This window comes from Calidris pugnax, unplaced genomic scaffold (assembly GCF_001431845.1).
Source record: "Calidris pugnax isolate Ruff unplaced genomic scaffold, ASM143184v1 scaffold3, whole genome shotgun sequence".
NCBI classification, from domain to species: Eukaryota; Metazoa; Chordata; class Aves; order Charadriiformes; family Scolopacidae; genus Calidris; species Calidris pugnax.
This window is the reverse complement of record NW_015090799.1, coordinates 3,880,971-3,908,387: the sequence shown is the minus strand read 5'-3', so window position 1 is coordinate 3,908,387 and position 27,417 is coordinate 3,880,971. Positions and strand designations below refer to the sequence as shown.

Sequence of the window (27,417 nt, the reverse complement as noted above, 5' to 3'; positions counted from 1 at the left end):
ACCCAACACACATACGTAAGTACAGAGAGAGTGGGTGTTTGCAAATGCTATTCAGACAATACACATTTCTGTGATTTCCCATTAAATCCCATCTATTCAACATACCCAGTTCATTTTTGGTATTCAGCACCAGCCAGTCTGTTTTTTTCTGACCGCTCTAGCAAAATCTAGCAGATGCTAGATTAAGTCTGAAGACATATAGAAAAATTTAAAAAATGACTATTTGGAATTGATTTTGTTTTCAATAGATTAAAATTTTAATAAACACCCAACTGTTGTGGTTCTGCTAGAGTTTTCATCACCAAAATAATTTTGCAATGGTGCAGTCTGTATGCTGAACCACTAGCATTCAAATTTAGCAGAAACAGGTCCCTGTGCTAATGATGTCAACCAAAAACATAGCGAGATTTTATTTATCATCTTGTTTATGTAGCAAATCCTTGAGCAGTACAAGAATAAATCCCTGAGAGCTCTTTTTCAGACTCAGGGACTTAGAAATTTGCTCTTTTAAAAATCATGTCAAGTAGCCTTCTTCTGGAGCAACATTAAGTTGGCTTAAAATTAAACCAAACATACAGATTTGCTGACTTTATTATAGCAAAGCACAGTCACAGGCACCTCTATGTTCTCTGTTAAAGAAGTCCACCTCAGCGCAGAGGGCTGTCCTTGGGCACAGCCTGGGTCTCTAACTCACAACTTTTATTTCACTTTACATGTAGGGAAAGAAAACAAAACCAAAGTCTGCAAGGGTTCACCTTCCCTTAGAACAAAAGGGAACTACAAATCCAAAGTAGCTTCAAAAATGAAGCATTCTCCTAATTTCTGTATTGTTTATGAATCTGTAGATTACATGACTGATAACTCCCTTCAGCAGGGATACCTTAACCAGTATCAGCTCGGAGGTTTTTCAACAGTTTTGAAGTAAATAAGTATCGATATCAAACCATGTATCAACTATTTCTTGATATAGAAGTAAGCCATCATAAATGCCCCGGGTTTGGGGTTGTTTTTTTCTTGCCAATTTGCCATCTTCTGTAAAACAGCAAAGAAACTGTTACAGCCATATTTGCCAAAAAGTGTGGTAAAAAGGAATTCAGAAAAGGATACTGGTTTATTTGTATTGTTCCACTATTCGGTGGGCTTTTTTAGATGTTAATTTTTAAATGATGATTTCAGAGTTAAAGGAAATAAGCTGACAGTTGCTCAGGCATTACAGCATTCACTCGAGGACCTATATTGGCATCACAACTGCCTACTGTAAGTTAGAGCTTTATCTCTTATGTGTCAAGATACTGTATTCTACAGTTTCATTTCCATCTTGGAAAGCATAGAATCATAGAATCATAGAATTTCCCAGGCCGGAAGGGACCTCCAAGGGTCATCTAGTCCGACCTCCCCGCAGTCAGCAGGGACACCCCCAACTAGACCAGGTTGCCCAGGGCCTCGTCGAGCCTCTCCTTGAATATCTCCAGGGATGGGGCCTCAACCCCCTCCCTGGGCAACCTGTTCCAGTGCTCCACCACCCTCCCAGTGAAGAACCCCCTTCTAATCTCCAATCTAAATCTGTTACCTTCCAGCTTGAAGCCATTTCCCCTCGTCCTGTCACTACAGGCCTTTCTAAACAGGTTCTCCCCAGCCTTCCTGTAGGCTCCCTTCAGGGACTGGAAGGCTGCTATTAGGTCTCCCCGGAGCCTCCTCTTCTCCAGGCTGAACAACCACAGCTCCCTCAGCCTGTCCTGGTAGCAGAGGTGCTCCATCCCCTTGATCATCCTTGTGGCCCTCCTCTGGACCCTCTCCATCAGGTCCATGTCCTTCCTATATTGAGGGCTCCAGACCTGCACACAATACTCCAGGTGAGGTCTCACCAGAGCAGAGTAAAGTGGCAGAATCCCCTCTCTGGACCTGCTGGCAATGCATCTTTTGATGCAGCCCAGGATGCGATTGGCCTTCTGGGCTGCAGCTGCACCCTGCCTGCTCATGTCCAGCTTCTCGTCCACCAGCCCCCCCAAGTCCCTTTCCTCAGGGCTGCTTTCCAATCCCTCACCCCCCAGTTTGTATTGGTGGCGAGGATTGTTCCGGCCCAGGTGCAGAACCTTGCACTTGCTCTTGTTGAACCTCATGAGGTTCACCTGGGCCCACCTCTCCAGCCTGTCCAGGTCCCTTTGGATGACATCCCGTCCCTCTAGCGTATCGACCACCCCACACAGCTTGGTATCATCCGCAAACTTGCTGATGGTGCCTTTAATTTCCCTGTCTATATCATTGATAAAAATGTTAAACAGCACCGGTACGAGCACGGACCCTTGAGGAACACCACTTGTGACTGGTTTCCATCTGGACTTTGAGCCATTGAGTACCACCCTCTGGATGCGACCATCTAGCCAGTTCCTTATCCACTGAACAGTCCACCCATCAAATCCGTACCCCTCCAATTTGGCAAGCAGGATGTTTGCTAGTAGGATGTTTGCTAGGAAATTACTTTTATTGGGAAATATTGGAACTTAATATTTTGGATGACCCACTTCAAATCGTAATTATGTCATTTTTACATAAGCCTGTCTGGTAATACTAAACCTAGACAACTCACTTTGACGGAGATCAGTTCTTTGCTGCAAATGTATAAAAATATCTAGCTGGCTTATTAGCACACCAGAAAATGATCTAGACTTAAAAATGAGAGTTTAGAAACTTTAAATCATATGGGATGTTTTCATATTTTTGTTCCACATAGTTGGAGCTGAACTGTAAGAGCTTTTTGAAGACTTTGGGAACCAGTAATAATTTTACAAGTTTATAAAACCACCAAAGCTGTGAAGTCATTGATTTCTTTGTTGAGAGTTCACACACACCCAGACGTGAGAAAAGCGTATTTAGGTCATTTCCATTCTGCTGAATGAGACTCTGAGCATCTCAGAATCCTATATGAAAGAACTTTACTACTACTATAGAAATTTGATATTTGCCACACATTTTACAAAGATGTGGCAAATTGTCGCTAGATGAGGAAGATAATATTTGTAATTAACATGACCCCAAAATAATATATTTGGCAAAAAATAGCTTTCCTTGTGAGTGTTTTTTTGTAGTTTGCCATTATACATGCTGAACAAAACACCACCAGGTGTAAAATCATCTTTTATCCTTACAAAACACCAGTACTACGGAATGATACAATTATGTCCTATTCTGAGAGCATCACCAGAATACCACAGGAAGTTACTCTGTTTTTGCAGAAATCTAGCAGTTTAAATACAGAATTGAAGATTGCAGTCAATAGATGGCAAGATTTCAAGACTAAGTGGACTGTCACATCAAGCAGTATTTTCATGAGCATGCCCATAGTGAAAATAAGCCAATAGAAATAAAATCTGCTTTCCCTTCATGGCAGTTGTACCATCTCTAGTCTTGAAAATAGTTACAAACTGTGTTTTGTGCTTAAGTGGAGCAGAGGAGTACACAGCCTGTCCAAAGTCTGATCTAAAAAATAACATTTTTCACCCAAGTTCTTACTGCAATCCACATACACTCACATGAGATGGAGTCACTGCAAAATATTTGCCACTGACAAACAAGTGTCTAATAATGAAAAAATGTATCAATAAACATATAGTCAAGAACCTGCAGTAACTTAGTGATAACCCCTATTTCGCAACAATTAAGGTCTCCCTCCCCCTAAGGTTTAAAGGTCGCACGCTGCAGGCACAGCACCACCTACAGTGGGGAAGGACAGACACGCCCAACAGTTAGAAGACACCAGTCTTGACAAAGCCTGCGAGCCTTTCAGCACAGCACCGCTGCTGTTTATGGATCTTGGTCATCAGGTAGCACAAGTGTTTGAGAAGGGAGAAATAAAGTCAATGGCACAAACCACAAAACAGTCAATGGTATTATTGTATTCCTAAAATGTACAAGGAAATCCAGAAGAGAACTAAACATGGCAATTCCTTTAATGCAACAATAGAACGGCAAAGATTTTGTTAAATTAAATTTACCATAGTTGATGCTGGTGAGCCTTGCAGTCCAGTCATCAGTGGGGAAAAAAGAGGCCTATCTGGATTACATATCTTATATAAACTTATATATAAGTTTAACAACTCTTCAGTTGATATCTGACGGACAGGGACAGGAAAATTTGAGATCAAAGTTTAGGTGCTTCCCATTGCGAAAATTTGAAGCATCCCAGAAAGCTGAAGTTAGGTTCTCTCAGTAGACGAGCACTCAGCAGGTTTCCGATTGCAAATTGTTGTATAATGAATTGTTCCTGTGGAGTGGTAACTTCGCCAGTTAAGGTCTCAATGACAGCTACTGCTGGTTTAGCACAGCAGATGCTGAACAGCCTCTCTTGTGCAGCACAGAAAGACGGGCTGTAGCTGCTATGAGGATGTGGAGATAAGAGGGATCTGGTTGCTGACAAACTCTCAGCACAGCAGCAACTCTGGTGGCTACACCAGGCTTATGGCACAGGTGACCACATCTTACTGCTGACAAGGAGCTGGTACCTAGCAGGTTGGGTCAGGTCAGCAGGTGCTTGGCTGGTAGCACGATGCCTTACTGCAGATGAGTTTTGTCAGAGCCCAGTGACAGACTTATACACGGGGACATGAATACCCACCAAGCCAAAGCAGGATGTTTTTTGTGCAAGTTCAGCACAAGGCAATCACCAGTAACTAGGGAGACCAACGGCATATGTTGTGCTATAATCAGCAGTCTGACATAACTAAAGTCAATGGGTGAAAAATGTAAGAAGTTTCTTCCTGACTTTTCACAGATTTCAGTTCCTTCTGAACTTTTCAGAACAACTCCAGTGAATGCCTGTCCACAAGTAGCCAACTAAGTCTGAATAGTCATCCCCACGAAATGGGGGAAGCACTCTCTGCCATCTCTGGCTTCAGCCATCTCCTCTTTTGCCCCCGCTCCAGTCCTCTTTGGACCCAACTCTGAGTTAATTCAGTGTTTTACCAATGGCTTATTAGAAAACAATATAATAATTTTCTTACCCCCACTCCTGCAGTAGTTTTCTCTTAAGTTAAAGAGTTAATTCTGTGGCAAAAAAAAAGTGCCAGAGATGATGCAAGGGGAAGTGGTGAGAAGGCACGGCTCCCAGCAGAAAATGAGGTCAATTGACACTTGCCTTGTCTAAATTCACCCTTGGGACTAGAGTCTCAACACTCCATCTGAATGTTGGGTAGGCCTAAACTGATGCCACTTGGGGGCCACTCCAGGAGATTTTGAAAGAAGACACTAAGTCAAATGTGAGACTATATTTTAATAAGCAGTTTGATTAAATCTACTGGCTAATCATAGGTCAAAAAAGCTGTTTTAAAGTTGTAATAAACTAAATATTATTGCAAGCGAATGAACTTAAAGAGGTAAAAAACAGACAAGACTCAGAGCAACCTCTCAGTAACAAATTCCAAATACACATAATGGCACATAAAATTGTTTCCTACAAGAGAATTCAAAAATACATATGCTATGAGCTTAATTAAAAAAAAACACCACAAATTATTAACATGTCATGAATGAATCAACAGTTCAAACCATGATTTAAACTTTATTCCTTACTTCCAATCAAGGGGGTTGACCTCATTTTTTTCCTCGAGAAAATAGGCTACTATAATTTTGAGTAATAGAGATCTAGAACAAGTTAAATGATGTTGCAGTAGAGCAGGATCAACAAACGCAGGTTGTGAATTTTTCAAGCACGCAAACCAAATGCCACATTAATCCTCCATAGCTTTTTTCAAAATCCCTTTTTGCATCTGAATTGTCATTGCTCTTTCTGTAGCATTTGAGAGGATTCATAAATAGCAGTGATTGTCCAGCTTATTTATTGTTGGTTTTAAATTATCCTTTTGCTCTTGGATGTGTTTAACAGTCACAACTCGACTGCTATCCTCTGTCAATCAGCTGAGTGTAAGAGCACCCCCTCGTGGTTTAACAGCGCCAGCTGGAATCTGGAACTCCCACCATCGTGTAAGAAACCTCTATAGGAGAAAAAACATAAAAAGGGAAAATATTCTAAAACTCGGTCTTTATAGTCATAAGAAATAGGTAAAGGAATGTTAATGCCACTATGTTAGCCCCATTTATTTGACTGCAGAAGTGGAGGAGCAATTTTAGAATGTTCCTCGTGGGCCACGAGGTTGCTCAGTGCAAGCGTGGCAGCCGCCGTGTCTGCACCACGGTATGTGGCGGCAGCACTCCAAATACCTGTTCACACAGAGACTCACTTGACAGCAAGCCTCCTGTCCCACTGCTTCCTCCTCTAGTGTGGGCATAAAGGCTAACGATCCAAGTACCTGTCTGCTCTTCGCTCATGCTGCATCTGTCATCTCTTCTGATGCAAATGTGGTGGGCGGAAAGGCTTATCTGATGGGCCAGCCCTGTGCAACAAGTTAGCCTATCCTGTTTAATCAGACCACCACTTAGACTGCGCAACTCCTTTATATTCCCAGTACTGGTATCTTTAAACTTGCTAGAGAAGTGTTCCCAGACTGTTTTTCAAAACCGAGCTGTATATTGCTTACATGAGAATTGGTTCAGGGATCCTTCATGTAAGGTACTGCCTGGCCATACTGTCTACGCGCTTTCACTTTAAAATATTTGTCAAGAAAACTTTCAAGACATTGATTATTGCCACATGACAAAAGTCATGGTAACTTGTATGAAGTAAACAGGTGACACTAATCAATGAAACTTTCAATGAATGAAATTGCAACCAGCCATTTCTGCTGAAGGAAAATAAACAACCAACCTACCATATACGTAATACCACTGAGATGGACTGAAACCAAACCTGAGCCTGCAAGCCGAAGAACAAAAGTGGGTGTTCAGGCATCTCTGTATAGATTAGCTTACTAGGCTGGGGTCTTTTTTCTCCGTTGGCTTTTTCTGGTGACACTTGATACAATTTAGTTTTTAAAGACAATTACACTCCATGCTGTACATAGGTGCTAAAATATGCACTGGACATACTTAACTATTAATATATATCTTTTCGTTGCATTGTGTGGTAAAGGAGCACCATTTTAAGCATAGATAAAATTGCAGTGGTAATGGAGTGGAGTGGGGGCAATGTGCAAAACTGAAGTTTCCTGAATGGAAAAGCAGACTGAAGTAGTAATGGTGTCATCTGTAGTCTCTCCATCCAAACAGATCACCTCTACAGATAAATTCACACCTGAATATAAATGTTGTTGTCATTTATAAGATTCCGTTTTCTCCTGCTGGCTGTTTTGAAGGATCTAGCCCATGCTGCTTCATCTGCACTGCGATGTCAAACAAGTAATCGTAACACTCACACCTAAAATTAAAAGGAGAAAAAAAGTCAAATGTAAAGTTATGAAAATAGTTTTCTTCCTTGAGCTTTACATCACCAATATGACGGTCTGACTGGACACCTCTATTACCTCTTTCCATTACTGTGGTATGGAAAGCGTCCAGCGTTTTTGCTACATGATCCTGATTTGCTGCATTTCCATCAGCAAATAAAGAAGTAAATTCCGAAAATGGGACTAAGGAAGACTACACAAACAGTATTGTCAGGTGTCATATAAAGGCAAAGATTACCTGGAGCTTTCATATAGGGAGGGCCTTGTCTATATGAAAGGAAAATGTTAGGAACCCTATCAGCCAGCATTGATACAAAAGGAAAACCAAGTGCTGGAATCACGTATGAACCCATTCCCAAAAGCTCCCAATACATTCAGTGAGGCTACAACTTAATGCTACGAATTATTGTTACTGTACATGGGTTGGAAATATACATGACATTAAGGTCATTAAGATTTTGAAGTACAATAGCAATAGATACCACATTCCTAAATTGTACTCACATTGTTTTGGCTTTTTCCCATGTTTCTCCCCATACGTAAACTCCATGACGTCTGACCAATACAGCACAAGAGTCTGGGTATTTTTCCATTGCATGTGCCATTCTCTCCTTGAGATCCTTCTCTTCTGGTGTGTTCTCAATAATGGGAACCACTAGTGTATCATCATATCTAAAAGAAAGTTTGATGTTCATGCATTTAAAAAAGCGCAGTGTTTGAATATATGAAGCTTTTCCCTAAGAAAGAGATTCTCCTTTGACTGTGTAAAGATGTTAACAAATTCTCAGCACTAGTGATTTTACACACTTCTCTTGTGAGTAATGCTGTAACATTAAGAACTCTCAGGAACATCTCTCCCAAACACATGCTATGCTGACAATTCCTGAGCTACACTAGAGGCACAAAAAGAAAGCAACACTTTAATGTATTAGGTGTAGCTGTTTGTTCCGGTACCACTCTCTAGTTGGGTTTCTTTGCACATTTTTCAGACTCTCTTCATCCTGCATTGGCATTACCTACAAGCTTTGTCTCAAATTACTTCAAAGAATGACATAATGAAGAAGGAAATGAAGCTGTTTGCTGGAGAGCAGAAAAGATGTAGGTAGTCCAAAAGCCCCTGAAAATAAGATTGTGCTGCTAATGCATATAAATAGAAAGTAGAGTTAACACATGAAAAATAAATTCTCTGTGCTGGAATCATTGGTGGGCTATATCTGATCTTAAGAGAGCCTAAGAACCCCAGTTCCAAAGACAAGATGGTGCATGGTACTCAGTGGAACTTGCCTGGAGTTTCATGTGAAGGAGAACTGGCATATTTGGCATTGCTTGAACCTTAATTGACACTGGAAGAAACTTGTTTAAATTTAGGAAGTCCCCAGTTCACATTTATCATTAAGGTCACACAGATATTTCATGAGTGGATGCTAGTAGTACTTTCTTTTTTATAAAACACAGAGAGAAAGCAATTGTAAAAATAATACAGCTTGTACTTCAAATCAGATATTCTGAACATTAAAAAGTCCCATCCCTTACAGTTTTCAATGCTGATGCTTTCCCAAGGAGGACTATAAAAACAGTGAATAAAGTGGCTTTTGTAGGTTTACTTTGACTCTTCCATATTCTGATCATTAAAATTAGATTTGGAGTGCTACTAGTGAGGCCAAATGAGCTAAGGGATTGGTTTCCTAGGTTCTGCCTTCTACTTGGATATGAGTTTAGAAGCAGGTATAAATACCAAAACTAATTCCTAATCATAACCAGAAGCTTTTTAATCAAGAACTAGTATGTATAGAACCCCAGGACAATTCTGAATGAGTTAAATACTTGATATCTCTTTAGTTTTATTGAAGTACAAGCAGCCTACACGTAGCCAAATCTTTATATAAAATAACCTGGGAAAATCTGAGACTTTCAAAGCTATTTAATAGAGCTCTAGTTCTCCTTCTACTAAAGTCAAAGGTAAAACTATTCTGGCATCACTGGAATCATATACTTCATCATCACTGGCCATCAAATACTTCTGGTTATCCTACCTGTAGCATTTTCCTGAATAGCTTCCGGAAAAAGTTTTTATGTAATTAGAAACAATACATTGTCGATCCCTTTTTTGAAAGATCCCACTCTGTATTATCAAATTTCTTTTGCGTTCAATGGGGAGCCTTGTGTGAGGCAAAACAGTGGAATCGGTCTAGCATGGAAGCATATGTACTTAGGAACCATGTAATCTGGAGCTTTTATTTCTTTAATTTTTCTGGTAAATTAACAGGAGGACACGGGACAACTTGGAGTTACCGAGCCAAATAAACATAATGTCTCATGACTAGCATTTAGGAATGTTTGAAAATTCAAAATGCACAACCAAAAAAGAAATTGGTTGTGGATTTTTTTAAAACCAGTGTTGTTAGACAATTCTTTTGCAACATTAAGAATACAAATGCTAATGCTGACAAGAAGGTAAAGCTGGCAAGTCAACCAAAACTGAGTAAAATATGCCCAGGCATAAAACTGCATCCCAGACATATGGCTTCCTCTCTTGCCAAAGAGCAATAGTTATAAAAATTAACATCAAAAAGTGGAAAGAATTTAGCATTTCAATTTTTCATCTAATTGCCATATATTATATACATCTTGTTTGCACATCCCAACTCAACTCTCTGTGGGCAGAGTCCTCAAAATAAGCCATCACATATAATTTGAAATAACTCGGCACTTACCTCAGAGCTCATCCTTGAAAAGTAGTAACATTATCTTTAATGAGCTGTTTATTCTGAATTTTATTTCAAAGCCTGTCAAGTAAAACCTGAAACCCTCTACACTTTTAACATGGCCTAAACTAGCACAGGCAGTGATATGCAAAGTCCACCCAAATATAGTTTCTATGTTATCAACCCAACCTACGGTTGGTTGGCTCCAGCTCCAGTTTAACATTGTATAGATGTGGTAACATTTCTGTTCTTGAGGCATTTGACAGGACACAGCTCTTTATTTGGTTTGTTTCTGTAGCTCAACAGACCACAGTAGCCTTGATGTTACAAGTTTTTATCTCAAATCCTTCCATAGGGTTGAGACCTTCCTAGGTAAAGCCAATGACTAGTTTATTCCAGAGGTCTTCTTCCCTCTCATTCCTAATACTTTATATGACACGCTTTGACACATGTAACTCAAATGACTTGTCATCTATTTATATTGCTGAAAACAAATGATGTACCGGTAATATCCTCCTGAAGTACATTTCCAAATTCCTTTTATCATCTCCTGATGGGTGATACTGAACTCGCTCCCTGGGTAAAGAAGGGTAGCCATAACAGCAGCCTTGGAATGAGTATGGATCACAGCGCCTGCCCCTAAGAAGAGAAAATGAACAAGAAAAAACTATTTTTAGAATTCATTTTAAAATGTGTCCATTAGGAAAATTTTATTCACATGCTTGATTCATTTCCTTTGGCTAGGCGTTTTAGCAAGTGGTGATCCACTGTATTAGCCAAAAAATTACACAGAAACCTAAATAAAGCTATGATATAATTACTTAACTATAAAGAATAATCATGGATCGCCTTAGGACACTATTGTTAATTTTTAGTTAGTGATAAGGTTACAGGTGCAGGTTAGGGGTTGACCTGCTGGGAAGCAGCTCTACAGAGAGAGACCTGGGAGTCCTAGTGGACAAGTTGCCCACGAGCCAGCAATGTGCCCCTGTGGCCAAGAAGGCCGTTGGTCTCCTGGGGTGCATTAAAAAAAGCATGGTCAGCAGGCCAAAGGAGGTTACCCTCCCTCTCTGCCCTGGGGAGGCACCATCTGGAGCACTGTGTCCAGTTCTGGGCTCCCCATTTCAAGAAGGACAGGGAACTGCTGGAGAGAGTCCAGCGAAGGCTACAAAGACGATCCAGGGAATGAAGCACCTCTAATGAGGAAAGGCTGAGAGACCTGGGTCTGTTCACCCTGGAGAAGAGAACAATGAGAGGGGAATCTCATTATGCTTATAAATATCTAAAGGGTGGGGGTCAAGAGGATGGGGCCAGACTCTTTTCAGTGGTGCGTGGCAACAGGACAAGGGGCAACGGGCACAAGCTAGAAACACAAAAAATTCCATCTCAACATGAGAAAAAGCTTCTTTACTTTAAGGGTAACAGAACATTGGAACTGCCCAGAGAGGTTGTGGAGGCTCCTTCTCTGGAGATATTCCAAACCTGCCTGCATGCATTCCTGTCCAACCTGCTCTAGGTGACCCTGGTTTGGCAGGGGGTTGGACTTGATGATCTATGAAGGCCCTTTCCAACCCATGCCAGCCTGTGATTCTGTGACAAATACAAGGAGAGAAACTGCTTGCACAAATTCAAGGAAAACCACTACTTGTACATTTCTTGACATGCTGCAGTGACTGAAAAACTACTAATTTTATCAGAATTCTGAGATTCTAATAAATTCCAAAACTCATTTAGGACATAGAAGTTTAAAAACTTCTACTTTTTTGTTTATGCTAGTACTTTTTTTTTTCCTTCCTAAGCGTGGTCAGGCAGGACCTTCCCTTGGTGAAGCCCTGCTGGCTGTCTCAAATCACCTCCCTGTCCTCCGTGTGCCTTAGCATAGCTTCAAGGAGGATCTGTTCCATGATCTTCCCAGGCACAGAGGTGAGGCTGACAATGTCAGTAGTTCCCAGGGTCCCATCTCAACATGAGAAAAAGCTTCTTTACTTTAAGGGTAACAGAACATTGGAACTGCCCAGAGAGGTTGTGGAGGCTCCTTCTCTGGAGATATTCCAAACCTGCCTGCATGCATTCCTGTCCAACCTGCTCTAGGTGACCCTGGTTTGGCAGGGGGTTGGACTTGATGATCTATGAAGGCCCTTTCCAACCCATGCCAGCCTGTGATTCTGTGACAAATACAAGGAGAGAAACTGCTTGCACAAATTCAAGGAAAACCACTACTTGTACATTTCTTGACATGCTGCAGTGACTGAAAAACTACTAATTTTATCAGAATTCTGAGATTCTAATAAATTCCAAAACTCATTTAGGACATAGAAGTTTAAAAACTTCTACTTTTTTGTTTATGCTAGTACTTTTTTTTTTCCTTCCTAAGCGTGGTCAGGCAGGACCTTCCCTTGGTGAAGCCCTGCTGGCTGTCTCAAATCACCTCCCTGTCCTCCGTGTGCCTTAGCATAGCTTCAAGGAGGATCTGTTCCATGATCTTCCCAGGCACAGAGGTGAGGCTGACAGGTCGGTAGTTCCCAGGGTCCCCCTTTCTACCTTTTTAAAAAATGGGTGCAATATTTCCCTTTTCTCAGTCACCAGTGACTTCACCTGATTGCCATGACTTTTCAAATATTATGGAGAGTGGCTTGGTAACTACAGCAGCCAATTCCTTCAGCTCATGTAAGCTTCTTGTGCAGGAAGATTAGAAGAGACTCAATAAATCCTTTATAAAGTAACAGATGTAAATCTTACACAAGAGCAAGAGTTTTTTATTACTGTCCACCTGCAAAAGAAAAGTTTCATACTTTTTTTCATTATCCATAATTTAGAACCTTTGGTCACAGCCAATCGTTGTAAAAGGTCTAAAACAAAGTTACCGAATAGGCAAAACCGCTGGTGTAAAACTGCTGTAAATCCCCCAGCTCCTGCCACAACCTACTAATATACTGCACTAAAAATTAGTGCCAAAAAGATATAGCTACATGAAAAGATTAAAAGGTAAATGACACTCACAGGATGTTACCACAGATTACCTTCCGTTGTACATATTCCTTTGCAAATCAATTTATTGTATAGTTTCATGTTAATTTCACTGTAACTTCCATGTATAAAGAATATGGTATTGAATTTCAATTTTGTGGATGTATATATACAGCGTTTCAGTCACCACTGAACTAAAAACATTTGCAAAGCACCTCTCATGGTGTAGGCATTCATGAAAAGAGGTGTGCACTGGCTTTTCTTTAGTTTCTTGTGTGGTGGAGGACCACTGATGTCCTGTTCATTCATGTCACAAACAAACATATCTTCTGGCTGTAAGAAAGAAAAAAATATTTTGACCTGTGATGACCCAAATAGTTTTGTTTTCTTTCTAGGAAGCCAAATACATACACCATATATTTAATATCAAATATGATTTTAACTTTGTAAAAGTGCTATAAAGCACCACATTTATTGTTGCTCCTAATTCTATTTAATAATATTGTGTAATGTGAATTAATATTAGGTACTGTTTTAATTCAGACTGCTGTGAAGCAGGTATTTGTAGAACTAAAATTTTCTCAGGAGACAACCTGTATCTAAATAGCAGACAATAAATCACAAGGAAAAGCAGTAAATGATTCAGTTAAAAAAATGCAGAGGTACTTTGCCTTCCCTCCTTAAAGAGCCAACAAAGGACATAAACATATTATATGTAGGTTTAATTCAACTTGTAGAACTATTTTTTTAAACCTTGCTTTTAGTAGCTTTACATGAATGTCACCTTGACATCTATTCATAATAGTACAAAGAATCATTCAGGGCAGCAACTAAACTTCCTTCTTTAATTTTATTTTAAAAATCAGCAGGAAATACAGCTGTGAGAGATCTCCTTACACACTGTGCTCAATCCACTGCTACTGCTAGCAAAGAACAGACCATCAACAGTCTTGCCATGTTACACTTTTGCCTGCCTTTCTTGCTAACATCCCTAGTGAGCACTGCTGTGAAACTCTGAGTTCCTATCAGTAAAGAGATTCCTTTCACTTCTTGTTGTATTTACCCCGAGAACTATAAAACAACAAATCCTTTCCACATATTATTCTATTCCAGGGGAGTTCCTGCTGTCATAAAATAGTTATCATTTACCACTCTCCTCTCCATTTATATCTTGGGATATTCTTGGAAAGGAGACAGGTAGACAAAGTCACCTTTTCATGGGGAGAGCCTATCTATTTACTGAGAATATCAAGACAAAGATTTGTAATCACTCAAATGAAAATAGAGATTAGGTGCTAATGCTTCATTACATATGTACCGTAGTAACTTCTGCCATTCAAGCTTGACAAAGAATAAAGTTGGACGTCAGTAATTCAGTAGTATAGTGATGTACTCCATGTGTCTCCGTGTGTACTCCAATGTACTCCACTAGCATAGCAAAATCCCAGTACTCCACTGAGCAAAATTCTCAGCTGTTTCAATCAATCAATAGTATAACATGTTTCTAACTTTACAGAAAGAAAAATGAGACTCTAAACAAAGGTACTTTCATCCATCTCAGACAAGCTCTGAGGCAAAAATAAAGCTCAACGTACCTGTATTCTTTCCTTTTGGACTCCTGAAGGAGCAATGTAGATTTCATTCCTAAGAAAAGTTACAGACAGGGAAAATTGATAAACACAAGGTTCTCCAACTGCACAGGCATTAGAGCTCTCAGTCCACTGAAAAGGAAATAGCAAATCTATTTCATCACAGTTCAACAACTTTCCTTCTCCTTCCATAGATTAACATGTAGACTTTTTTTTAAAATAGAAACCTAATCCTACCTGGCCATATGAAATCTCTGACTTGCATGGGTACAAAGCCACGCTTTCAACTTGAGAAGAGATGTGAAACACGTGTAGGAAGTGCAGCCTTACTTCTCCTATAAAGAAAACCACACGGCCTTCCCCTGCAATAATTCCGAACTCAAATCCCCAGAATTCAGAATAAAAACGGAGCAAGCGGATACTCATCTATGACAAAATCAGTGACAAAACTATTACTTCAAAATCCACAGACTACCTATTAACAATATTAACTATCTATAGCATTCTACAATTTTGGGTTTTGCTATAACTATGTTAAAAACACGTAAACATGTTTTTAATGCATTTGCATATTTATTTGTATCAATAAAAATATAACACTAATTCAATGCAATTGAATGATTGAAATTCAAGTAGAAGTACATCACATATTGCAAGGTTTACAAGATTATAAAAAAGCTGATTTAAATTAAAATTACTCTAAGATGGTACCTCAAATATTTTCAAAAATAGCAAAAAAGTATCAGATTATCTCTCTCAATTGTAATCACTATTCAGTTTCAACAGTAACACACTAAATTCAGGAGCACAGAGACATCTAGTGAATAATTAGTCAAGTTACAGATACATTTCCTAAGACCACAAGGTGTTTATATTTCTGGACAAGAGCACTTAGAAAAGCAACAAAGCTGGTGAGGGGTCTGGAGCACAAGTCTTGTGAGGAGAGGCTGAGGGAGCTGAGGGTGTTCAGCCTGGAGAAGAGGAGGCTGAGGGGAGACCTTCTTGCTCTCTCCAACTCCCTGAAAGGAGGGTGTAGCCAGGGGGGGTCGGTCTCTTCTCCCAAGGAACAGGCCATGGGACAAGAGGAAACGGCCTCAAGTTGCACCAGGGGAGGTTCAGGTTGGAGATTAGGAAAAATGTTTCCACAGAAAGGGTTATGAAGCCTTGGAATGGGCTGCCCAGGGAAGGGGTTGAGGCACCATCCCTGGGGGGATTTATGAGATGTGTAGATGTGGCGCTTAGGGACATGGTTTAATGGTGAACTTGGCACTTTATGGTTGGACTCTACGATTTTCCAGCTCTTCATAGTAGTAAAATGGCTGTGAAGCATATAGAAATGTGTCTTTATCATATTTGTAATTTTTAACATTTGTGAATTAACACTGCCAGCATTGCATTAATTTAGTCTTAATTCCTTTGCATGAGCAAGATGATTGAGAGCACAAATGATCGAGAAATCAAGTGGTAGTTTGGTTACTAGTGAAAGACACGTATTTTTTCTTAAGACTATTTTTTTTCTTTTTAAAAAATTAATCACAAAGTGAAAATCTGATGATGAAATGCAGCCTTTGAAATATAGAACACTTGACAAAGAGTTCTAAATCCATTTTTAATATGTTATCCCACATCCAAGTTGGCGTTTATATTCTGAGTAGTTGATATGAACTGCACAGTGAGTAATACTGCTTAGGATTAGCTTGTAAAACCATTTGTTAGAATTTCAATCAAATTTCAGTTGTTCTTTCAGTATTTCCTATGTAACAATTGTAAGCTAGTCTAATCTCTGCCCCATAGCTATTAATTTTGAATCATAGTTACTGTTACTGTAGCTATAAAACAGTATAGTTTATAGGTTACTATTTAATAGATTACTATTCCTAGACCAGGTACAACATCGCTACCAACTCAAATATGTATTTCAGCGCAGTCCAAGTTATAGAACTGCTGTAACACCAAGTTACAGAACTGCTGAGGAAAACTGTACTACTATGTTAGTGAATTCTCTATTTGTCTTGCCACAACCAACATGAATCACACTGAAATGACGAAGAAAATAGGCTACATTTAGCTACTGATGAGTTATTAGTTTCCAGAGACAAAGAAGTTTAAAAACAAGAATTAACCCTCTTATCATTCCTCTCATTATTATTACTGCTGTTGCTTTGCTTGTAAAATCAAGCAGGGAAGTGAAGTGACCTTCTCAAAGCCATTAGAACAGCACAACATTAGCATTTAGAGCCTTTAATTCATATATATATTTTTCATATATTTGAATGGCAATAGCTGCTTGTGTCTGCATGCAAGTGTACATCAGAAAAATGAGATATCAGACACTTTCATGTTTGAGTGTCACAACACCCTGTGACTGGGGACAGCATCGCAGGCACTGTGCAAGGCGTTTTGCAGAATGAGGACTTCTCTTTTTTCAGTGGCCACTGAGAGGAGCTCTGTCTCCATTAAAAGCTTGGGAAGCATGAATAGGGGGAGACCAGCAAATTAAAAAGCAAAGTGGCGCTCCTTAGTAGTGGATACACACCAAAAATTGTTTTGCTGTTACCTGTCCTGCTTCAATTACATGTTAAGAACTTCTCCTTAGAAATTATCTCAGTAGAACAGTAATTTCCTTCTTAAAGAAAATGTTTTGCCTGCAAAATATTTAGGGTGGGATTCACCTCACCTAACCATGGGCATTTGAAAGCCACGTGTCTGGTGTAACCCACTCTAAATTCCATAGTCAATGAAACGAAAAAGGGAGAACACATTGCTTCTTAAAGACAATGTACCTACCTTAAAGATAGGAAAAGGACAGGAAAAAAAGTCACTTGAGACTGCAATGATTAATTCAGGCTAGCCGCCTCCTTCTACATGGTTAAATCTGGCATACTGATCATTTCTCCCTCTACATTATTGCTCGCTCTTGACTTTCAAACATTTTTTGTGGAACTGAAATGCCCTCACCAACTACTAAATAAAGCCACTCTCTCTCTCTAATCATCACATTCTTTTTTTTCCATATTTACTTACCCATGTTTCAGGCTGATTCCTCCACCAGTTCCTGTTACCCAGCCTAAACCATAAAACAGTCGACAAAGCTCTGGGATAAGATTTCTTGGATGTAACTTTTCCTAAAAATAAATTAAAGAAATAAATTAAAGGCCATCAGAAACATCCCACACCTGAGAATTTAAATTCTGAAATTGAGTTCTGAAACTCCCTAAATTATAACACTCCTACAGTTGTTTCTTGTTTTCCCTGTTTGATAAATCTAGACATTTACTGCAAAATTCATATTCATGAGTGATTTTCACCACTTTAGATCATTAAAAAGAATTTTTAGAAGTTCAAATTCAGAAGCTACTTTCATCAAGAACATACAAAAATAATCAAGGAATTTCACTGTTTTTTCTGAAAAATGCCAGGATTATGAAGCAGTCCTCAGAATTTAACAGTATTTTTCCAGGATCAGTGGATACTGACTATAATCATAAACTATTTAAACATTTCCTGTTTAAAATTACTGTTAATAAAAATTACAGTTCTTTCCATAACTAAAAAACAGTACTTGCTGTAATAAGTTGGGAGTGAACATGTGTGAAGGCAGTAGGCAACTCAACACAATTACTCTTTGTCAAATCTCAATTAGCTGTACTTCTAAATTTGATTTTTAAGTTGAAGTACAGAGGCCATTGGTTATCTCTTCCTTCATATCCACAACTCACGATCTGGCCCACTAGTTTCCTGATAGAGGTAAGAAGAACAATTCAGCTTCTTGACTGCTATGCTGTTACCATCTTAGCCCAAGGTCCTACATGCTGTTAGATATGAAGGAAAATTCCAGAAATTTCCATGAACTAAAAGTAGTCACCAATTTTTTCAATCCATTACGTTATTCTTTTGAAAAGAAAAATTGCTAATAAATTTCTAAACAGAAACTGACTGAAAGCATTCTCTGAAAATTTGGAATATTTTCCAGCAGTCAAATCTTTTATAAAAATCATTATTGCATTCTGCAAGACTGTGGTTGCTCAAAGCAAATTAGCTTTTTCCTATTTTATTCATATTACTGTACCTAATATTATTTAAAATAAAACAACTAAACAACAAACCCACCTATCCCAAAACCCCAGAAAATGTGGCTCGAATGGAATGGAAAGCAAGGTTGACACATGCTACTTGTTAAACAAACATTTGTAAAGGTTTTGGTAATAATTTTCAAAAGGTGCAAAACTGAACTACAACATGGATATTTTAAGATAGTATATTAAATAAACAGTGTCTGAAATATATCTCTCCCTTTCATAAATTGCTCAGAATTCACACATTTTCCTCAGAAATAAGCACAGACTGCATAGATGAAATCATACCATTGATATTTCATACTGATGGGTGTAAAGCATTATGAGGTTTCTTTGACTAGCTAGCTTCTGTATTACCATGTACAGACCTCCAAATATAACTGATCATTTATGGTGCGCCTTTGTTATGTTTTGAAAATTTTTTATTGCAGCAATTAGAAGTTTTAATAGTTGGGTTTTTTAATGACAAATGATTAGCTCAGTTTAGTCATTTATGCCCATGAAAGGGTATTTCCACAAGAAACGTTTATTTAGCAGGAGGAAGGCACACTAGAGGCAGGTATTCTGTTCACACCCACAGAATGAAGAGAACAAAAACAAAAGGTAAGTAGCACATACAAAACCAGGTAGGCAGGTAGTTACTTAGTACCAACACCTTTGCTGAAACATTAAGAAAAAAGTGCTGTTGTCATTGTTCTCTTCCCCAAGCCCAATACTACAGAATCTCTTAAATCGAAAACTGAGTGATCCTTGATGGTCTAATGTCAGACCATTTTCCTTTTTTTGACTAAGCAGATTCTTCCCCTTTTTTGGGAAGTGCTGTGTTCCCTGCTAATTAGTAACTACGAAGGTAATTACAAAAATACTCCCAACAACTGCAATTGCGAACTACTACCCTGGAGCACCTGCTGACCCGAAACGCCCTCAGCCAGGCGACGGGCAGAGCCTAGGGCCGGCGGCAGCACCAGGGCTGGCCTCGGCCAGGCCCAGGCATGCCGGCGGGGCCCTTGCTGCTTCGCCGTCCCGCCCCGGGCCTCCAGGAGTCCCTCGCAGCCGGAGGGGAACCCAGAGCGCTAGGCGAGCCCACACCGCCCGCCGGTGGGCTGCTCCCGCCCCGCTGCCGAGCCCTGCGTCCCTGCGAAGCCCAGGCGGCCTCAGGGCCGGGCCCCTCGTTACCTGCGCGGCGCCGCAGTCGTTGGCGGCCGCTGCCATGGCGTCGGTGGGGCGGCGGGCGCAGGGGTCCTTTCTCAGGTGCTTCTTTTGGGGTCCGCGCGGGTGCCTGCCGGGCGCTCGCCTACCCCCAGCGGGCGGTGCAGGCCCTGCCGCGAGGCGGAGGCGGACTTGCTGGGGCGGGATAGAGACCAACCCTCCCTCTGCCGCTCACCGGGCCGGGAGGGCAGGAAAGGGCCGGTGGTAGGAGTAGCTGGAGACGAGATGCGGGCGCAGCCTGGGGGCAGACAGGCAGGCAGGGGAGAAGCGCGGGCGTGTCCGCCGTAGGCATTTGTATCTGTGGCGATACAGGCGGTCAGGCTCGAGCAGGAGAGTGGCTGAGCGCTGACGGCTGGTGCTGCGGCAGGAGTTGCCGCTGTGCCCGGCGCAGGCAGGCGCTGGGCGGCAGTGAAGCCACTCCTCCGCGCTGAGGAGGCCTGGCCGGGGGGGTGAGGGGCGTGTCTCTTTATTTTCTGCTCAGGCAGTGAGGGAGGCAGCCCCGGCCCTGGGGAGGGTAAGGAGGGGAGCAGGAGCAAGATGGCGGCTTCCTTGTGGCTGAGCTGCAGCGGGAAGGGGGCGGTGAGGCTCCTGGTGAGGGGGCGGCCAGCTCTGGGCGCTGGCCTGTCTTTCGCCGCTCGGGGAGGCTGGAGGCGTCTGCACGAGACCCGAGAGCTACGGGGTGAGTGATGGGCTGGATCCTGCGCCCTTCTGTGTTGGTCGGAGGCCTGCGCCCGCCCTTGGCCTACTGCGGTAGTTTGTGGAGGAGCTGCGACGTGAAGTGAGGGATGAGGGTAGGCGGTGTGGGGGGAGAAGTAAAGGCTGTGCGAGGTGGTGGGGAGGTGCGAGCACCTGGTGGCAGCCAGGTGGGCGGCAAGGGGTGTTGGTGTACTGAGCAGGAGAGGCCGACTAGGAAGGGGGCGAGAGGCTGCGGAGATGGGTTAGCGCGGCAGGGTGCTGTTTGGTTTGGTCTCCGGAGGTACTGGGAGTACATCAAGAAAGGTATGGCTGATGGGAGTGAATTCAGAGAGAGATGTAATAATTATTAAAGGTCTAGAAAACGTGATCATTGAGGGAAAAAAAAGAAGGAATTAGAGTCTATAGAGGAAAACAGATTGATGGGAGAGTAAGCTTTCAAATATCTAAATATTCTACTGTGGATAAAAAAAAAGTGCTTACAATTGAAAATAATGTAGTGTTTTCCAGGCGTAAGTATAGTTAAGCACTGAAAAGAGATATATTCTTTCTTTTGAAACGGAGTTTGGATTTCTTAGAAATCAACCTGTGAGGCTATGGCAACAGCCTTTCAAGATAACTTCTCTTCTCAAGACTTTGTTGTTACAGAATTACGAGGCAGATGGTCTACTTACCTTCCGTATATTTTCCCCTGACTCTATGAGATATGGGAAGAGTTTTAGATGCCTAAAATGAAATGTAGTTTTCTCTTTACCTACTTAATCTGTGTTTTACAATATATAAAATATTAAACAATAATCAGGGGCATTGTTACTAGGTATTGGTGTGATACTGAGCATAAAATACCTGAAATCTTTGATTTTTAAGTGCACTTATAAAGAGGCAAGCCCTTGATAACCTTGTGTAATAAAACTGTGCATTTTATAATGAAACTCAGTAGTAGTCTAGAAAGTTATTAGTAATTGTGTTTTAGATCTCAGCATACCCTTCTTTCTAGCACTGGTTGTCTTTGCTGCTTTGCAGTATGAAAATCTTTTCCTTTCCAAAGCCTGCTGTGTATGATATAGGGAAACTGTCCTTTATCTTGAAACAAGTGTTGTTTCTTTTCAAATTTTATTAGAAAAAAACTGCTTTCTCCTTCATAAAATATGCTTGTGTTTTTGTCCAATGCAGGATTAACTACTTCTACATTCATTTTATTATCTAACTCTTTAAAGATGTCTTGTCTACAGTCCTCTGAGGCAATCTAGTGTAGTGCTTTATATCTTTATGCTAAGAAGGGCTTCTTCTTCGTGTTGTTCTCCTGGGGACTTGAGGGAATAAATAACTTGCTCTCTGCTCCTGGTACATTTTAAAGTGTCAAGATGGTTGATGGCTGCTGACGTTATTAGAGGTTTCCTACAATGTTTCCATTTCACATTTGAAAAAAAATCATCATAGAATGGTTTGGGTTGGAAAGGACCTTTAAAGGTCATCCTGTCCAACCATTCCTGCAATGAGCAGGGACACCTTCAGCTAGAGCCTGTTGAGTGTTTCTAGGGACAGGGCATCTACCACCTTTCTGGGAAACCTGTTCCAGTGTTTCACCACCATCACTGTAAACAATCTCTTCCTTAACTGATTTGAATCTACCCTCTTTTAGTTTAAAACCATTACCCCTTGTCTTGTCACTATAGGTCCTATAAAAAAAAAAATCTGTCCCCATCTTTCCTGTGGACCCCCTTTAAGTACTGAAAGACCACAATAAGGTATCTTGTGAGCTTTCTCCAGGCTGAGCAACCCCAACTCTCTCAGCCAACCCACAGAGGAGAGGTGCTCCAGCCCTCTGATCGTATTTGTGGTCCTCCTTTGGGCCTGCTCCAACAGGTCCACATCCTGGACAAAAAAATCCCAAACAAACCAACAACACACACAACACCCCACCACATCAACACCCACCCAGAAACCAATAACCTTGGGCACTAGAACATGCCCTGAAGAGCCATGTCCACGCACTTATTAAATCCCTCCAGGGATGGTGACTCCACCACCTCCCTGGGCAGGCCGTTCCTTAAATCATTGTGTATTAATTGAAGTTTCACTTCTGTTATTGTCTTCTCTGAGATCTTAATCATGATTACTCTTAGAACTTGGAAGGAGTAATGAGAAGCATTTTCACTCTAGGTGACACATGCTTTTCCAATCAAATTCTTCTAGTTTTTTTCCATGCCTTTTTTCCTCTGGATAATGAGGAAGAAGAAAATAAAGGATCAATTTCTAAGTTTTTTAAGCTGTTCCTGCTTACTCTAAGAAAACTCTTACCAAATAGTTTCTAAAAAGATGTATTTATTTGGTTTCATAACTATCTTTAAAAGTTCAAAAAGATATTATCACTTCTATTACAAGCTGCATGTCAGAATACTACTTTAGTGTACTGGATCAAATGACGAGAGATGTAGTATGCTGTGAACCCAAGGAATGTGCTGTATCATGAGCCTTGTCCTCAGAAGAATCTCAAGTTACATGGCACACAGCTTGCTGCCGTGCCGTGCTACTCCTGTCTGTGTTTGTGAAACCGTCGGTCAGCTGGCAGACTGAAGTAACATGCTGCCTGGCTGTGCCTAGTACATGGTGTTGCAGGGCCAGAGAGGTTGTGGTGGTGTGTTGCTTAAATACATTGGACTTGTCAGATCTTGTTTGGCTTGTCAAAGGAAAGAAAAGGCCTGAAAGGCAAGAATTGACCTGCTCTCTTGTCACATGTTCCATGTGAACAATCTCTATAATGAGAAGTCTTTCAATCTTCTTAATAGACGTAAGATCCAATCACTGAAACTAGAAATTAGTCAGTTTTAGTCTACAAAATACATATTGTTTCCTAGCAGAAAGGATAAATAAATATTGGAAAAGTTTATCAGTGAAAGAGGTGGATCATCAGTGTCTTGAGTACTAGGATCAGGGAGTCTTTATTAAAAGATACGCTTTTACCTGTCATCTAGAAAAAATTCCATAGACTGTGGCAAAGAGCAGGAAGAGAGGAGAAAGGAAGATGTATTGTTTCTGGTGGGTTTTGATAAGATCAATGAAACTTTCCATCTAGGAATTCAGAGTCCTATTTCTTTTTTTAATGTTTGAACTTTGGGGAAATTGGATTATATGCTTGGCCTTGGCGTGCTCTTATTATTGCAGCTCAGCATTAATGCAGAGGTCGTAATCAAAATACAAGAATCTAGCCTTTGGCCAAGAGTCGGAAAAGATTCTAACAATTGGCTAGATGTGTTCAGCACAATTACACCCCAGTCTGTCCTCACACTTGCATGCCCATGACTAGAGGCCTGAGGATGGGTAAGTACTCTTGAGACAGAAGAGAACATACCTGCCAAGCTGTTACTGTTCTGGTCATACATTCATAATTGTAGTGCTGACATACTGCATAAGTAGGAAGAAAAACTATAGCGAATGCTACTCTGGAATCTGTGGGTGGAGGTAAACCATCCTCTGTATCACGTCATGGTTCAGCAGTGAACATGTTAGGGAGGGTTACGAATGTCAAGAGCTAATCGAGGGTAACAGTGGGGTTGAGTGCTTATGGGTAAGAATCAGGGGGAGGGCCAGCAAGGCTGATATCATGATGGGAGTCTGTTATAGACCACCCAATCATAATGTAAAGATAGATGAAATATTCTATAAGCAGCTGGGAGAGATCTCAAAATCACTTGCCCTTGTCCTAGTGGGAGACTTCAACCTCCCAGATATCAGCTGGGAACACAATACAGCTGAAAGGAAACAGTCGAGGAGGTTCCCGGAGTGTGTCACGGATAACTCTTCCTGACACAGCTGGTGAGGGAGCTGACCAGGGAGGGGGCACTGCTGGATCTGTTGTTTGTGAATAGAGAAGGACTGGTCGGGGATGTGAAGGTTGGAGGCTGTCTTGGGCACAGCAACCATGACATGATAGAGTTCTTGATTCTCAGGAAGGGAGCCAGCAGGACTGCCACCATGAACTTCCAGAGGGCAGACTTTGGCCTTTTCAAGAGCCTGCCTGACAGAGTCCCTTGGGAGGCAGCCCTGAAGGGCAAAAAAGTCCTGGAAGGCTGGGATGGTTTTCAAAGAGGAAGTCTTAAAAGTGCAGGAGCAGGCCGTCCCTGTGCGCTGTAAAGCAAGCCGTCAGGGGAAAAGACTGGCCTGGCTGAACAGAGAGATATGGTTACAACTCAGGGCTGGGGGGGAAAGGAGAGTTTATGGCCTTTGGAAAAAGGGACAGGCCACTCAGGAAGATTATAAAGCTGTTGTAAGGCTATGTAGGGAAAAGATTAGAAAAGCCAAAGCCCAACTAGAACTTAACCTGGCCTTGGATGTTAAGAACAATAAGAAGAATTTCTATAAATATATTAGTAACAAGAGGAGGACTCTGGAGAAGCTCCATCCTCTGTTGGATGTGGGAGGTAAGATAGTGACAAAGGCTGAGGAGAAGGCTGAGGTACTTAATGCCTTCTTTGCCTCAGTCTTTAGTAGTAGAGTTGGTTGTTCCCAGAGTACCCAGACCCCTGAGCTAGCAGTTAGGGGCGCGGAGCAGACTGAATCACAGAGTCTTTTAGGTTGGAAGGGACCTTAAAGGTCATCTTGTCCAACCGTCAACCTAACTTTGACAAAAATAGACACCCGCACAACAAACAAAAAGCAACACCATCACTAAACCATATCTCCCAGCACTACATCAACCTGTCTTTTGAACACCTCCAGGGATGGTGCCTCAACCACTTCCCTGGGCAGCCCATTCCAATGTCTGATAACCCTTTTGGTGAAAAAAATTTTTCTAATATCCAGCCCGAACCTCCTCTGGTGTAACTTGAGGCCATTTCCTCTTGTCCTGTCACCTGTGACTTGAGAGAAGAGACCGACCACCACCTCTCTACAACCTCCTTTCAGGGAGTTGGAGAGAGCAATAAGGTCTCCCCTCAGCCTCCTCTTCTTCAGGCTGAACACCCCCAGCTCCCTCAGCCGCTCCTCATAAGACTTGTGCTCCAGACCCCTCACCAGCTTTGTTGCCCTTCTCTGGACCCGCTCCAGCACCTCGATGTCTTTTTTTTATGGTAGGGAGCCCAAAACTGGACACAGCCCTCGAGGTGGGTCCTCACCAGTGCCGAGTACAGGGGGACAATCACCTCTCGGGCCCTACTCGCCATGCTGTTCCTGACACAGGCCAGGATACTGTTGTCCTTCTTGGCCACCTGGGCACACTGCTGGCTCATGTTCAGCCGACAGTTGACCAACACCCCCAGGTCCTTTTCTGCCAGGCAGCTCCAGCCACTCTGCCCCCAGCCTGTAGCGCTGCCTGGGGTTGTTGTGACCCAAGGGCCGGACCCAGCACTTGGCCTTGTTGAACCTTATCCCGTTTGTCTCGGCCCATCGATCCAGCCTGTCCAGATCTCTCTGCAGAGCCTCTCTACCCTCCAGCAGATCAACACTGCCACCCAGCTTGGTGTCATCTGTGAACTGACTGAGGGTGCACTCAATCCCCTCATCCAGTTCATTGATAAAGATGTTAAAGAGAATTGGAGAATTGGCCCCAGTACCAAGCCCTGTGGGACACCACTCGTGACTGGACGCCAGCTGGATTTAACTCCATTCACCACCACTCTCTGGGCCCGGCTTCCAGCCAGTTTTTAACCCAGCAGAGGGTATTCCCATCCAAGCCATGGGCAGCCAGTTTCTCCAGGAGGATACTGTGGAAGATTGAAGCCCCCACAATCCAAAGGGAGGTGGTGGGGAACCTGCTTCAACACCTGAATATAGACAAGTCTATGGGGCCAGATGGGATCCACCTGAGGGCACTGGGGGAGCTGGTGGAAGTGCTCAATGAGCTACTTTCCATCATTTACCAGCAGTCCTGGCAAACTGGGGAGATCCCAGCTGACTAGCGTCAAGCAAAGTGATGCCCATCCACAAGAAGGGTCAGAAGGATGATCTGGGGAACTCCAGGCCTGTCAGTCTGACCTCGGTGCCTGGGAAGGCCATGGAACAGATCATCCTGAGTGCCATTATGCAGCGCATGAAGGACACCCAGGTGATCAGGCCCAGCCAGCATGGGTTCATAAAAGGCAGGTCCTGCTTGACAAACCTGATCTCCTTCTGTGACAAAGTGACCCACTTGATGGATGAAGGAAAAGCTGTGGATGTTGTTTACCTGGACTTTAGCAAGGCCTTTCGTACAGTCTCCCACAGTATCATCCTGGAGAAACCAGCTGCCCATGGCTTGGATGGGAGTACTCTCCACTGGGTTAAAAACTGGCTGGAGGCTACCAGCAGTCCTGGCAAACTGGGGAGATCCCAGCTGACTAGCGTCAAGCAAAGTGATGCCCATCCACAAGAAGGGTCAGAAGGATGATCTGGGGAACTCCAGGCCTGTCAGTCTGACCTCGGTGCCTGGGAAGGCCATGGAACAGATCATCCTGAGTGCCATTATGCAGCGCATGAAGGACACCCAGGTGATCAGGCCCAGCCAGCATGGGTTCATAAAAGGCAGGTCCTGCTTGACAAACCTGATCTCCTTCTGTGACAAAGTGACCCACTTGATGGATGAAGGAAAAGCTGTGGATGTTGTTTACCTGGACTTTAGCAAGGCCTTTCGTACAGTCTCCTACAGTATCCTCCTGGAGAAACTGGCTGCTCATGGCTTAGATGGGTATACTCTCCACTGGATTAAAAACTGGCTGGAGGGCTGGGGCCAGAGGGTGGTGGTGAATGGAGTTAAATCCAGTTGGCCACAAGGGGTGTCCCACAGGGCTCAGTACTGGGACCACTTCTCTTTAACATCTTTATCAATGATCTGGAGGAGGGGATCGAGTGCACCCTCAGTCAGTTTGAA

At 42.1% G+C, this 27,417-nt stretch overlaps 2 protein-coding genes across 4 annotated transcripts in view; one reads left to right on the top strand and one right to left on the bottom strand.

Annotated features, from left to right (window-relative positions):
• Nucleotides 1–5,246: 5,246 nt before the first annotated feature.
• Nucleotides 5,247–20,252, bottom strand: APIP (APAF1 interacting protein). 3 transcript variants are annotated; one of them, XM_014937153.1, is made up of 8 exons: nucleotides 19,848–20,252; nucleotides 17,620–17,720; nucleotides 14,602–14,650; nucleotides 13,222–13,339; nucleotides 10,543–10,678; nucleotides 7,839–8,006; nucleotides 7,184–7,306; nucleotides 5,247–5,987 (listed from the first exon to the last, which is right to left on the bottom strand). In XM_014937153.1, the coding sequence occupies exons 1-7, from the start codon at nucleotides 19,881–19,883 to the stop codon at nucleotides 7,207–7,209; spliced, it is 708 nt and encodes a 235-aa protein (XP_014792639.1). In that variant the 5' UTR covers nucleotides 19,884–20,252; the 3' UTR covers nucleotides 5,247–5,987; nucleotides 7,184–7,206. The 3 variants fall into 3 exon arrangements, with proteins under 3 accessions (XP_014792639.1, XP_014792641.1, XP_014792640.1); XM_014937155.1 differs by lacking the exon at nucleotides 19,848–20,252 and adding an exon at nucleotides 14,833–14,930; XM_014937154.1 differs by lacking the exon at nucleotides 7,184–7,306 and having other exon boundaries at nucleotides 7,837–8,006.
• Nucleotides 20,253–20,364: 112 nt separating this feature from the next.
• Nucleotides 20,365–27,417, top strand: part of PDHX (pyruvate dehydrogenase complex component X) — a 62,807-nt gene continuing 55,754 nt past the window's right edge. The window contains exon 1 of the mRNA XM_014937152.1: nucleotides 20,365–20,559. Coding sequence (XP_014792638.1) covers nucleotides 20,418–20,559 — 142 coding nt within the window. The 5' untranslated portion in view covers nucleotides 20,365–20,417. The remainder of the gene's footprint in view (nucleotides 20,560–27,417) is intronic.